Source organism: Scardinius erythrophthalmus (genome assembly GCF_964197995.2).
Source record: "Scardinius erythrophthalmus genome assembly, chromosome: 9".
Lineage (NCBI taxonomy): Eukaryota > Metazoa > Chordata > Actinopteri > Cypriniformes > Leuciscidae > Scardinius > Scardinius erythrophthalmus.
Genome location: NC_138229.1, coordinates 23,653,187 through 23,668,551, shown reverse-complemented (window position 1 = coordinate 23,668,551; position 15,365 = coordinate 23,653,187). Strand labels below are relative to the sequence as shown.

Genomic DNA, 15,365 nt, shown 5'->3' with positions numbered 1-15,365 from the left:
TTTTCTTTCATGCTCTACTGAGATTTAGGGTCCACTGTAATACATTCCCCACTCCTTATTTGTTGGGCCTTAAAGAACAGGTATCCATAGCAACCCCGCAACATTCCAACAACGTCTGGCCCCTGGCCTGTCACAACACCATCTGCCCGAGAGCGAGCATTCACACACTTTAAAGACTGAGGTGGAAGAAAACATCGATAAACTGAGACTTCTGATAAATTCCCACTGCGCGGATCACTTCACTGTTTTTGTACGAAGCGCTATGAAAGCAAACGAGAAGCTTTGCTCTGTGTTGACATACATTATGCTCTGACATTAACAACAGCAAATTTCCAGGAGTCCCACATGGTTCTCATTAACATTCCAGCGCTCTTTTTCTTTCTCCTTCTCTTCCTCTCTCACTTTCCCACTCTCTTTTGTCTCCCGAGGAGGCCAAAAAGGAAAACTGACAGTGCTGGCTCTGGACCATGCATTCCATGGGATGTGTCAAAACCATTCTCTGAAGAGCACAGAAGGCCCACATAGGGGCACTTAGACACACACACACACACACACGCAAGCATTTTTGTACATCTATCTTTGTGAGGACATTTATTGACACAGTGTAATCTCTAGCTCCTCACCCATCACAACTAAGTGCCTAACCTGAACCCTTAACCCTAAACGTAATTATAACCGTGACCCTAAAACAAAGTCTTGACCCTTAAACAGGCCTTTAAAAGGGTCTCAGAAAGTGAGGGTCGGCTAAAATGTCCTCACTTTACTCTCTTTTTGTCCTCACTTCGATGGTCTAAAACTCAAACCTGTCCTCGCAAAGATAGTTGTACAAATACACACACACACACACACACAGAGATGCAGAGATGGGAACATGTTTTCCATGTTTGCTTGGTGGAAATCCATTTATTTATGCTTGAGCCATTGTCTCATATCTTGAGGTTATCACATTAATTTTATTACAGAACAATACATAATTCATCAAAATCCTGGTTTCATAGTTATCTAGGCCAGCGGGTCTTCAACATTTTTCAGGCCAAGGACCTTTATAAAACTTATTCAGGAGTAGTGAAATAATAATTTTTTGAGGAGTGAAAAAAGGCTGTGAGAGACAGAAGTACGATGTGCGTTCAATGTATTGTACTGTTGTTTAACAATACAGCAACTGTTTAGCTGATGAAACATCTTTCTAAAAGTCTCTCTTTTGACAAAATCTCCTTGAAACAGAACGTTTTTTTCTTTGAAAATATGACGTATTTATATTTGTACTGCGCATGCCATTGTAAGTCTATCCACCTCAGCCTAGGATAGTACTATAGTCATGTATTTACATACTTCACGACGCTTACAATGCAATGCCTTTATTATTGATGTACAGTACTTGAAATACATTTTTTACATCATGTTTCATTTTAATGTAAAGTTGAACATTATCTTCTTAATTTTAGCTTTGGTTGAAGTTAAATTTTGCATTGTATATATATTGTATTTGTTTACACAAAAATTAGTTTGAGATCAAACAATAATTGGCAGACACCCTGTGGTAGCAACTAACTTTTGAGATCTAGACCCAAAACATTATTGAAACAATGTGTTCTATTATTCATGTCAGTCCATCTAACACTGAGGAGGAATGCTGAGATTTGGGCACAGCAGAGATGAATTCGACTCGCTGAATCACTGGAAATAGCCTTGAGACTCAGAAAGAGGACGTGAAATGTTGTGGAAAGCCCACTGCAGGATCCCATCTATAGGGCTCTGAATTCATCAAGACAAATATACTGTTAGGCATCTCATCTGGGGCTTCAGGTATATACAGTTTCCATTGCTCACTTGCATGTATTCATTTATTTTTATACTGTTAAGAAAGGTGACTTCACCTCCCCCATTATAGAGTCCATTTCATCTCTGTTGAACAGCTGCTCTGATGGTGTTAAGCCCTGATCACTCGTGTGCTGACTCACCTGTGGGAATAAAAAATATGGATTACATCTGTTAGGTTAGGAGACCCAAAAGTGTTATTCTAGTGTATATGAGATACCTGAAGACTCCTTGATGATGTTTCGATTTCAGGGCCCCAACACCTGGAGCAATTCCTACATCTTGTCTTTCCACTGAAGAGACAATTAGAGAGGGGGGGGGGAGAGAGAGAGAGAGAGAGAGAGAGAGAGAGAGAGAGAGAGAGAGAGAGAGAGAGAGAGAGAGAGAGAGAGAGAGAAAGAGAGAGAGAGAGAGAGAGAGAGAGAGAGAGAGAGAGAGAGAGAGAGAGAGAGAGAGCTTCATTCAAAGCATGATAGAATTCACAGTTATTCTATAACAAATAACAATACAATAAGATCAGTACTTTGAGAAGTTGCAGAGGGCATGATAACTCTGCAGGCACTGAGGGCAGGTGATCAGCTCTCCCTGGATGAGATGACAAATTCCACAAGCCATCCTGATCCCAACCATTTGGCCATCCGAAGACTAACAAAGATTAAATATAAAAATAGTTGAAATTGCCATCACCTCGTCAGAGATATATATGATTATAATGATTAGATTTATATGATTCAAATGATTAGAATGACATGAGGGTGTGTAAATAAGATCTTATATTTTTTAGGCTGAATATATAGTAAATATATTAGCGTTCACACCAAGATATGACAAAGCTCTGTTTATTACAAGAGAGCACTGCATTTTTGTTGTCTGCCACTTCAAATGCTTGAGCTCTTTAAAGGGATAGTTCACTTTGAAATTTAATTTTGGTATGTTTTAGCTTACCTCAAGGGCATCCAAGATGTAGGTGTCTTTTTTTCCGTAGTAGTTTCAATTTTGATATTTTTAGGTCAAACCGTTCTTGTCTTTCAGTCATATAATGCAGGTCTATGGTCACTGTCTCAAAGAGCATGAACAGAGTCCAAATTAAAACAATTCCCCATTGTAAGTACACACTGATGGCCTAAGACACGAAACGAGCGGTTTGTGTGAGAAAACGAACAGTATTTATATCATTGTTACCTCTTGAACACAACGACGTCCAAGTGATCTGAGGGCGCGGGCGGGTATAGAGGTCGGGTATACACTAGATGTCGCCTTGGCTACTGCAGTTCATTGGAACGAAACCGTAGCCAAGGCGACATCTAGTGTATATGTCTATACCCGCCCGCGCCCTCAGATCACTTGGACGTGGTTGTGTTCAAGAGGTAACAACGATATAAATACTGTTCGTTTTCTCACACAAACCGCTCGTTTCGTGTCTTAGGCCATCAATGTGTACTTACGATGGGGAATTGTTTAATTTGGACGATGGGGAATTGTTTTAATTTGGACTCTGTGCATGCTCTTTGAGACAGTGACCATAGACCTGCATTATATGACTGACAGACAAGAACGGTTTGACCTAAAAATATCAAAATTGAAACTACTGCGGAAAAAAAGACACCTACATCTTGGATGCCCTTGAGGTAAGCTAAAACATACCAAAATTTAATTTCAAAGTGAACTATCCCTTTAAAGTCGGGTGGTTTCTGATTGGCTGGCAACGTTTTTATGGTTCATCAGCTGGAAAAAAATCATTCTGAAAGTGATTCCAATGATCATTATTGTTATAGTTGTGATGTGGACATCCACAGTCTCATTGAATTAGAATGATTATTAAAACTTAATTGTTACAGTTATCGTCCTTGGTGTGAACAGGCCTTATATGTCAGTGTATCTCTTATTAAGTCACATAGGAGTGTTACCATGGGTGGAGCTGTGACTGTGGAGAGTGAAGTGGAGGACAGAGAGGAGAAGAAGGAGAAGTCCACAGCAGAGCTGGAGCTTGTCTCTGTCACTGGAGGGTGAACTGTAGGCTAAAAGAGCAGCAGAGAAGTTACTAATGCCATTAATAATAATCTCCCACCACTGCTCATCATATTGTACGTATATGTTTGACCGACTGTAATTCAAGTTCAGTTAGTTATTGCAAATGGGAAATTTTGTTTTCAATCACTTTAACTGGAATCTTACCGGCAATGGGTTGCATGTCTTGTCCTTTGCTCTGTTGCTTTGGCAAAGCTGACAGCGCCATGTACCACTGAAAACAAACACATTTCTAAAACTAGTGAGAGATGCACATCTCAGTGGTTTCACACTATAATTATGATTATGATTTAATCAACATAAATTAGATGTGTGTTAGATAAATTAGTTATTTAGGGTAAAAAATATTTCTTATTTTTATGTTTCATTTGAACATTTTAAGTTAGGTTATTGTAATATATGATTAATATGATACTATTAATATTAATTGTATCAATAATAATATATTTCAATAATAGATACATCATCCTTAAAATTACATAACATTTTAATAGTATTTCAGATTTATTATTAACATTAATTGTATCAATAATAATAATAAATTCACTATGTAATAGATTTTAAGTCATCCTGTAGCTCTTTTTGGAAGTTTGCTGAGGCCCACTAGTGGGCTCTAAGGCCCCCTGGGGCCTGTTCATTTTTAAACCTGGAAATAAACAGTTTTAAGAATTTTGTGACATTTAAAAATAAGAAACATAATGATGTAAAATAAATAATAAATATTTCAGATTCTACACTATTTTGGGTCAATTATCAGATTGGTTTGCTAATACTATCATTTGCAATTATAAAATGCATCAAGTTAGACATTTTCACTAGTGCGGATCGGATCTTCTGTCAGATAACATCTCCAAAATGTTAAATACCTTTTGACTAGTAACCAAAAGTCCAAATCATAGTCTCTGCTGCACCAATTTAACTGATATAAATAGTGTAGAACATTGCATAGAAACTGTGTCTATTCCTCGTTTAGTGAGATCAAATCATAAATCTACTGCAGGATCTAGAAAAAATCTAATTGTTATTAAACCAGAAAATGTTGCTATTGGTAATCAAAAACAATTTTTAAAGCTAGGTCTTCTAAACATTAGATCACTCACACCTAAGGCAGTTATTGTAAATGAAATAGTCACAGATAATAGCTTCGATGTACTTTGCCTTACTGAAACCTGGCTTAAACCAAATGATTATTTCGGTCTAAATGAGTCTACTCCAGCAGGATACTCCTATAAGCACGAGCCCCGTCTGAATGGTCGTGGCGGCGGTGTTGCAACAATCTATAGAGATTTTCTCAATGTTACTCAGAAAACGGGTTATAAGTTTATTTCATTTGAAGTACTTGTACTAAATGTTACGCTCTTAGATGTTTGAAAAACATCCCTATTATCTCTAGCCTTGGCTACCGTATATAGACCGCCTGGGCCTTACGCTGATTTCCTAAAAGAGTTTGCAGATTTTCTCTCAGACCTATTAGTTAACTTCGATAAAGCATTAATTGTTGGAGACTTTAATATCCATGTAGATAATCAAAATGATGCGTTAGGGGCTGCGTTTACTGATTTATTAAACTCCTTTGGGGTCAAGCAAAACATTACCGGACCGACTCATCGATTTAATCATACACTCGATTTAATTATATCACATGGAACCGATCCAACCGATATAGATATCATTCCACAAAGTGACGATGTCACTGACCATTACATGGTAACTTGCATATTACGTACTCCTGTAATATATCATGCTGCGCCGCGTTATCGATTAGGCAGAACAATCCTTCCATCCACCATAGATAATTTTTCAAACAGCTTATCGGATCTGTCTCAGCTGCTCAGTGAACCCAAACAAACAGATGAACTTGAGGAATTAACTAGCACTATGAGCACCATTCTCTCTGGATCATTGGATATTGTTGCGCCCATTAGATTAAAAAAGGTCAGAGAGAAAAGTAAAGCACCATGGTACAACAATACTACGCGTGTTCTAAAGAGAGAAACCCGTAATTTAGAGCGTAAATGGAAACAAACCAACTTAGAGGTCTTTAGAATCGCATGGAAAGACAGTATGTCACGTTATAAAAAGGCCCTAAAAGCGGCCAGGGCTGAACATCTACGCAAACTAATAGAAAACAACCATAACAATCCTAAGTTCTTATTTAACACCGTGGCGAGACTAACAAATAAACAGATGTCTCCTGAACAAAATATTCCATTACAGTTTAGTAGTAATGATTTCATGAAGTTCTTCACTGAGAAAATAGAAAACATCAGAACCACAATTGTAAACGTTCAATCCTCAATCGCGCCTTATAATTCAGCCTCAATTATCACCCCGCAAGAACAATTACAGTGCTTTACAACTATAGAACAAAAAGAGTTAAATAAACTTTTTACTTCATCTAAAACAACAACATGTTTACTAGATCCTATACCAACTAAATTATTGAAAGAAGTGTTACCTGTAGTGGAAGAGCCTCTCCTCAATATTATTAACTAGTCTTTATCTTTAGGTTATGTTCCAAAAACATTTAAACTGGCAGTTATAAAACCTCTCATTAAGAAACCACAATTAGATCCGAATAATCTAGTAAATTATAGACCCATTTCAAATCTACCTTTTATGTCTAAAATACTAGAAAAAATTGTGTCCGCTCAACTGGGCTCTTTCTTACAAGAAAATGACACCTATGAAAAGTTTCAGTCTGGGTTCAGGCCGCATCATAGCACTGAAACTGTGCTCGTTAAAATCACAAATGATTTACTTTTAGCTTCTGACCAAGGCTGTATCTCAATATTAGTTTTACTTGATCTTAGTGCTGCGTTCGATACTATAGATCATACAATACTCTTAGATCGACTACAAAATTATACTGGTGTTCAAGGACAAGCATTAAGCTGGTTTAGATCGTATTTATCTGACCGCTACCATTTTGTTTATTTAAATGGAGAAAAATCTATCATAACTCCAGTAAACTATGGAGTGCCGCAAGGATCTGTGTTAGGCCCTCTATTATTCTCAATATATATGCTGCCACTTGGAAATATTATAAGGAAACATGGAATTAGTTTCCATTGTTATGCTGATGACACTCAAATCTATATTTCATCACGGCCAGATGAAAACGCTAAATTATCCAAATTGACAGAGTGTGTTAAAGATATAAAAGATTGGATGACGCATAATTTTCTTTTATTAAATCCAGACAAGACAGAGGTAATACTTATCGGTTCAAAAAACCACCCACAAAACCTCTCACAATACAACTTTAACATAGTAGGATGTCCTGTTACTTCATCCTCTACAGTAAAAGACCTGGGTGTTATATTAGACTGCAACCTGTCTTTTGAAAATCATATTTCATATGTTACAAGAACAGCCTTTTTCCACCTTAGAAACATTGCTAAGCTACGTAATATGCTATCTGTTTCTGATGCAGAAAAGTTAGTTCACGCATTCATGACCTCGAGACTAGATTACTGTAATGCGTTATTAGCCGGTTGTCCTGCATCCTCAATAAACAAGCTACAGTTAGTCCAAAATGCCGCCGCTAGAGTTCTAACTAGATCAAGAAAATATGATCATATAACACCGATTTTATCATCTCTACATTGGTTACCTATAAAGTCCCGTATTAATTACAAGGTATTGCTACTGACTTATAAAGCCCTAAACGGCTTAGCTCCAGTCTATTTAACGGATCTTCTATCGCCCTATAATCCATCGCGCTCTTTAAGGTCACTAAATTCGAGGCTTTTGGTCATACCTAGGATATCTAGGTCCACCAAAGGAGGGAGAGCATTTTCACATTTAGCACCAAAACTCTGGAATAGTCTTCCGGATACTGTTCGTTGCTCAGACTCGCTCTCCCAGTTTAAAACTAGATTAAAGACGCATCTCTTCAGCCAGGCATTCATATAATACTTTTAATCCTACAGTTAAATCCGACCTCTAGTTCATAAACGCCAGAGGAGAACTGGCCCCCGACTGAGCCTGGGTTCTCCCAAGGTTTTTTTTTTTCTCCATTAGGTCACCTGATGGAGTTTTTCGGTTCCTTGCCACTGTTGCCTTTGGCTTGCTCAGTTGGGGATATTTAGGGATATTTAATTGAATTAATCAATCAACGATACTATTGATCAGCATTACCAAACGTAGACGTTCCACTAGAAACAAACATTGATGTATTGTTCTAATTTATTACTGTGAAGCTGCTTTGATACAACCTGTGTTGTGAAAAGCGCTATATAAATAAACTTGACTTGACTTGACTTGACTTTTAGACTGCTGGATCGTATTTATTGTACACAGTCTCATATTTGAGATTTTTCTTGTTTTGAATTCATGCAGTTTATCAACACTGTTTTAAACTTGACAGATAAAGACTAATGATGAGGTCAGCTCTAGGTTTGATAGGGTCTGTGGCCTGTGTATCACATGACTGCTCTGTACCTGGGTATGGAGGCGAGGGGCGGCACCAGGCAGGTGAGGTGGAAGGCGCGAGGACACCCATCACAGCAGATGAGCTCCCCACCATCTTTACACACTGCACACTCATCATCATTATGCTCCACCTGAACATATGCATCATAAACATGATAAATAGTGAATTACCTACTGTACCCGGTTAACACAATGACAACTTATGCCTGAATAATATTTTTCATGTACGCTTTTTGTATCTGTACTTTTCCATGAATCTTGGTCACCTACATCCATGACTCTGGTGCTTGGCTCTCCCTGCTGGTGACTATAGTTTTGTGCAGTCTGTGCCTTGTGCACTCCAGCTGTCTCATCCAGTTTACCAGAAGAGTAGAATTCTCCTCCAACCTTGATGCATTTTTTGGCACCTCCTGCAGGAAAGTGTAAATGAGACATCTGTGCCGCCAAAGTGTTTACACTGCAAGGTTACACTATCAAAACACACGCTAAGAGCTAGCATTAGCGAATTAAAGGCTTTCATTACAGTCTGGCAATAGTGTGTAGTCAGTGTGCTGAGCTCACCAGACTCAATGACTTGCTGGATCAGAATCCCCTCCACTGTCCCGCAGCCAGTGGGATGCTCACTGGCAGATACAGCCACGGCCCTCTGGACTGAGGTAGATACAGCCTGGACCCCTGCGTTTTGAGTCATATTTATTCATGCACAATCTCATTCATCTACTATAATATTTAGTCATCTAATGATACATTTTACTCAAGCATCAAGTGCTTACCGTTTCCCACTGAGACCTGAGAAAGTGCTGCACCATCTGTCTTCCTCATTGGCTTGTCTTTGCTTCCTGGAACAGTAGAGATATTAAGTTATCAGGACTGGCGTGTTTGAAACCAGAAGCCTCAAATCATACCCATTCAGACTCACATCTGGCATGTGTCAAATTTATTGGTTGCGTTAAAGTCATGTTGGAAAGAAAAAATGCAAGGTGGGATTTTGTCCCCTGAGAATTGAAAATGAAAAAATGACTGCACAGGAAATGAATGGGAGACGAATTTCACCTAGTGAAAACTTTTGGTACTGCGGCCAAATAAAATCTTACAGAACGCTAATTTTTTTAGATATCAGGCTAAATTTTTTAACTCAACTTGTTTAGATTTATGGCTTTGATTTTCTCACAGTTTTAGAGTAAAACGTGTTTTTGAAAATATATATTTCTTATAAAAATATAAAATAGTATTTTTCATAACAATAAAAAAACAATTCTGTAACTTTTTTTACGTTCACTTTTTAAAAAAAAATTTAACTTCAGCAATAATTCGCCAAGTGTCATCTTTGAAAAGAGATCAAACTTAAGTCTGTGCTCTAAAGCATTCAAGATTTAAGACAGTTTCAGTTGGAAATTCAATTTTCAGGTCTATGCTCAAAAAGTGAATAAATGGATTATAAATACAGCGAAAATATAATTTAATACCACAAAATCCCCTAAAAATACAAAATATTAAAGAAAAAACATCAAACTAAAATATAGTAAGGCATTGGTGAAATTATCAGTGAAACACAATCGGCTTTTTATCAAAGGGCGAAGTATTCACAGTCATATTAGATTAGTCCTTGATGTGCTTGATTATAACTATCTAATACATCAGACAAGCTTACTTCTATTTCTAGACTTTTTCAAGGCGTTTGACACTCTTGAACACCATTTTTTGTTTAAATCTTTAGAAATCTTTGGCTTTGGTTCTTTATTTTAGTCATTTCTATGTTCTGTAATGATATTTTCAGTAGTGTTTCCCTTAATTTAGGTTCATCACCCAGAATCCATATGAAAACAATCTTTGTTCATAAAACATTTTGAGGACATTTTAGGCATAGACATTCTTGGTAGGACCTTTACTATTAGCCAATTTGCAGACGACACTCTTTTATTTCTTAAAAATAAAGAGGTGCTTCCATTAGTTATTGATAACATTTCTATCTTTTCTAAGGCATCAGGCCTGACCCTAAACTTTAAAAAGTGTGAATTAATGGCTATCCATAATTGTGATTTAGAAGATATAGAGGGCATTCCAGTGAAAAATGAGGTTAAGTACCTAGGGGTTATGATTACCAAAAATGTTGTTAATAGAGAACTTTTAAATTTTAACTCTACAACAGAAAGTATGAAAAAGTCTTTAATGGTTATCTATATTACGAGACTTATCTATATTGGGTAGAATCCTCTTGACTAAAATGTGGGAATATCTAAACGTATCTATCCCATGCTTTGTATACTGCCCCAAAAGTAGTTCAATCGGTTAATTCAATTTTATTTAAATTTATACGGAAAAATAAAACACATTATTTACGTAAATTTCATATGGTCAAAGAGTACGAATATGGAGGCTTGACAGCCATTGATTTTGAATCTCTTCTTGGTACATTCCGAATTAAGTGGCTGAAAGAGTGTTTAACAAAGTCACACTCAATATTAGCCTGGTTAAAACCAGACCATTCTCAGTAGTAACTTGCAGAGCAAATCTAAATTTGCCGGAAGTTATCTGGGTTTTCCCAGGCTAACTCAATATGGTACCATATTCCAAATCACATTTTTAAAAATATTGGCAGCCTTGAATTTGTGTTAAGGTGTGATCTTGATCTCTGTAAAATTCCTTTGAAGTTATCCAATTTTCATAAACAAGTACTGCTTTTTTTGGAAAATTATATTTACCCATAACTTCTCTCCTTACAACGGCACTCTTTGGAAAAATAGGGCTGTAATAGAAAATCTCTGTTCAAAAGTGATTGGTATAGTAAAGGCATTTTTTTTATCCATGATTTATTAGATGATAATGGGTATTTCTTGTGTCATAATGATTTCATTAACAAATATAGAGTTAGAATTACAATTAAAGGTTATGATAAGGTATGCAATGCTATACCCACTGGATTAAGGATAATCCACAGCAGTTTTTTTTATCCTTTATCTAGACCTGTTGTTTCTCTTCCCTCTTTAAAAATATGTAATATAGATTTCTTAGACAGTAAGTGCAAAAACAAACTTATTTACAAAGAACATAAACGTATTATCACTGGTGATTATCAGTGATATTTTCTGGGAGATGTCGATACCTCAGTAATGGATAAAGCTTTTACCTGTTATATGGCATACAGTTGCTCCAAAGGTCAAGCAGACTCATTACAAAATTATGTATAAGATTTACTCAGTTAATGATTTATACAGAAACAATTTCCTTTTGAGGTGGATCATTGTGGCTTTTCTTCTTCTTCTCCTGAAACGCTTGATCACCTATTCTTCTACTGTGAGGTTACTTCTAAATTTTGGTTTGATATGCATAGCTGGTTGTTAGTAAAAATGGAAACAATTCCTTATTTAACCCAACAAGATGTGCTCTTTTTTAAGTGTGATTTAAATTCACCCTTCTTTGATGTTGTAAATTTTGTTTTATTGATGGGTGAATTTAATATTCATACTTGTAAATGGAAAAAATTGTAAGCCCTCCTTTAATATATTTCTATGTGATTTTGTTAAAATGTTTCAGAGTTTCAAATGTTTTAAAAAAAACCTTCATCCTTGCTCCTCTTTCTCTTTCTCTTTTTTTTTCTCATTTCTTCTAAAATTCAAACTGTGTTAGTCTCAATGGAAGTGTCTTACTGTACTTCGTTGATTGTTCCCTGTCTTGTTATGTACATTCTGCATCGAGGTTTTGCTTGCGCGCGTCTGTCCAAAAAATTTTCTGTTACAAAAGGCTGATTCGTCACTCAGTCTAGTTTTAAATGTTAGCCTTACGTGAACATTTAACTTTTGCTCGGCCAAACTGGAAGTTTTTGAGTAGCAGCGTGACACAGGGAATCTGCATCAAACGCGAACCATTTTTTTTTTTTTTGCTGAAGGACTACAAAGAACAGCCTCTGATTCACAGAACAGATATCAGGTGCAGTTTACCCGTACAGTGAACAAAGCTGCTGATTTAAATTCAAATATATGTAACACCAATTGTCTTGACAACGTTCATAATTCAATAGTAGGCTACAGTTCATAACATCACCGTAAGTGACAACGTAAAATTGTTTGGTTAATTGATTCGAACGTCATGAATCGCACTTCTCAACATTATTGGGCCTGTAAAGGCCTCATTATACTTCTGCGTCGGACCTACGCCGGAGCCTATACGCCGTAGGCAACGTGTTGGTTTTAATTTATACTTCTGTGTCGTTGTCCGCGTTGACGCGCACCTAGGGAGCATGTGAAACCCCGAGGGAGGGGTTCTGGCAGACCAATCACCGCGCTTGTGTCCGCGTAGAATTGACGCGTTGTTACATTTTTGGAGAGGTGCACGTCAGGGTACGCCGTAGGGTACGCGCGCTACACAAAGCCTACGACGTAGCTACGGCGGCAGTTCGACGCAGAAGTATAAAACAGGCTTTAGTCTAGTAGTAGCCTAATAACAGTGAAAACGGAAGCAGGTTTTATAATAAATAATAATCGGTTGCAATTTTGTTTGGTTAATCCATTAAACTAAACGAAAATTGCACTGACTATCAAAAATGAACGCGTTGGAGTTTTTTAGAAGGTTAATTTGACCAAGCCATAATAATAAAGGCTTTTTAATTTTTTCAATTGAGAGTGCCTTGGAGTTCTTTTTGATTTTTGGTATTTAGTTTCCCATCCAAAGAGCACCTCTATCTTAACCAAACTTTGGAGTCCAGAAAGCGCTCCTCTACCCCTCCTTTTTTCATCAAATTACACAGTTGTAGGAAGAAGTGCCAGGAATGACACCCCTCCTTGCACCATTTTGGTATGACCTGAACCTGAGTGATAAGTTCCTGTGTGTCCTGGTGTCCATTACCTGAGCTGGAGGTTATGGCTTTCTTGGTGTGGTGATGGGACCGATGGGTCAGGTGTTTTTCGGCCACCGGTCTCTTTCTGCCTGACTGGCTGCGGACCCAGCGTGTCCCAGTGTGTCTGGCCACCTGCTTTAACCCTGCCAAATGAGATTATCATCACTTAAACTGTCATTATCCTCCAACACAGTTATTGTTTGCCAGGCCTGTGCTCTGTACCTTTGGGGAGGTTCATAAACAGGGTTTCCAGTTTTGGGTAACAATCCTTATTGTACTCTTTACAGAGATTGCTCCAGAAGGCCTGGAGGACAGAAGCGTCTTGGTCCAGTAGCAAAGTGAGCAGTGAGTAGACAGCTTTGTGGATCCCATCCTTTTTCTTTCGCTCTAAAGTGTCCTTATAAGTCGGTGATAGTATTAGTTTGTTGTTTTAGCATTTCAGGAACTAACTACGACTCTACAAACATCTGATTAAAACATGAAGAAATTCTTCACATTATGCATGTTGACTTGAAATAGTGCTTTTGTATGAAAATGTTCACCCTCAGGATCTGTTCAGAGATGATGTCGTGATCCGCCAGCCCATACAGCAGTGGGAAAGGATCGTGGATTGCCATTGCGATCTCAGTCCTACATGCTCGTAGCTGTGAGCGCAGGTCAGACTCTCCGTAACCTTCCACCCTAGACATGCTTGCACATGTGGAGTCCTGTAGTATAGACCACAACTAAACTCACACTGAACTTATGGTCCTGGTGTTCTGAGAGCACTAAATATTTGGATATTAATTTGAATCAATTCAATTATGTTTTATCACATACATGGATATTTCTTAAACAAATCAGGGAGGACCCCTTATTGGATAGAGATGGAGAAGGGAATCCTTGTTACATATTATAAATTGAAGTGTTGTATTTAAACTGACCAATAATTAATTCGAATACAGTTGGTTATCTTATTTTAAAATGCCCTTGTTACAGTGTAAGTATACATTGAAATACTGAGTAATATTAATTAACTACATGTACTTAGTGCATAATTAGGATTAGGGTTTGGTTTAGGATTACTTGCTTGTAATTATGCATAATTCACTAGAGTATTACATGTAAGGTAAGTAACAGGGACACTGTAAAATAAAGTGTTACCATACATTTTTAATGTGTAGAGAAGATTGAAGTAAACTTAAATTAATAAATGTTGTATTTTGGTTTAACCTTTTTATTTTTCTCAACAACAAAAAAAGAGAGATTAAACAGTAATTGTGAATACTGCTGCAGACCCCTGAGAGTCACAGACCCCTATCTTAAATAATTAAAAACTATCAGTCATCATTCAACCTTTAGAAATAATGGTACATACAGATTTTTTTTTTGCCTGATATTAAACACACTAAAAATGAACATAGTACTTACAACAGATGCTGGCGATGAGGACTAGAGATACCTGTAATCTCCTAGCTGCTTTCCTTTTATTTGGTGTGATGGGTGTCAGTGATTGACGTGCCTTATTTCTGGTGGATAAATGGCTCTTGTGCTCTTTGCCTCTAGGGGCCATTGATTCATAAGACCTTTAGTCCTGCTGTGATAAGTGGTGACACTGAATTTCTATTTACAGTTAAAACACTAACTCGCACCTTGTAGGTTGTATAAAAATACCTGACCCTCATTTGTTCGCATTTATGCTCATTTGTGCGGTATGGCTTGGAAAGTCCACAGTTGGGCAAGAAACGATTTCTCAATCATGTGAGCCATCTACTTTTAGTCACCTGTCTCTCCTGAGGACTATAGTTTCCATGCCAAGGGGAATCCCAGTCTCTGTGCATCTCAATAAATGTACTGGATGTGGATTAGCCATTAAAGGGATAGTTCACCCAAAAATGAAAATTCTGACATGATTTACTCACCCTCTTTCTTCTGCTGAACACAAAAGAAGATATAATGAAAAATGTTTGTAACCAGACAGTTGACGGTAGCCATTGACTTCTATAGTATTTTTTTTTCCTACTAAGGAAGTCTATGGGTGCCATCTGGTTACAAACATTATTCATAGTATCTTCTTTTGTGTTCAACAGAAGAAAGAAACTCATACAGGTTTGGAACAACTTGAGGGTGAGTAAATGATGACACAATTTTCACTTTCACTTAATGCAGCATTTGTAATGTTGTGTGGGAATTCTTAATGTCTTTGAGATTTTCCAACAAGGTAATGCTCCAAGTTATAATTGCTTTCAGCTTTTAATGATCCCTAGAA

At 37.2% G+C, this 15,365-nt stretch overlaps 1 protein-coding gene across 1 annotated transcript; it reads right to left on the bottom strand.

The window, feature by feature from the left end:
• Positions 1–860: 860 nt before the first annotated feature.
• On the bottom strand, positions 861–13,806 carry aire (autoimmune regulator; the record flags this gene model as incomplete). The annotated part of the gene is made up of 13 exons (XM_081374094.1): positions 861–1,755; positions 1,878–1,961; positions 2,039–2,111; positions 2,342–2,463; positions 3,726–3,836; positions 3,994–4,060; positions 8,293–8,414; positions 8,554–8,693; positions 8,845–8,958; positions 9,057–9,122; positions 13,126–13,260; positions 13,340–13,514; positions 13,660–13,806. The coding sequence occupies 13 exons, from the start codon at positions 13,804–13,806 to the stop codon at positions 1,675–1,677; spliced, it is 1,437 nt and encodes a 478-aa protein (XP_081230220.1). The 3' UTR covers positions 861–1,674.
• Positions 13,807–15,365: the final 1,559 nt, after the last annotated feature.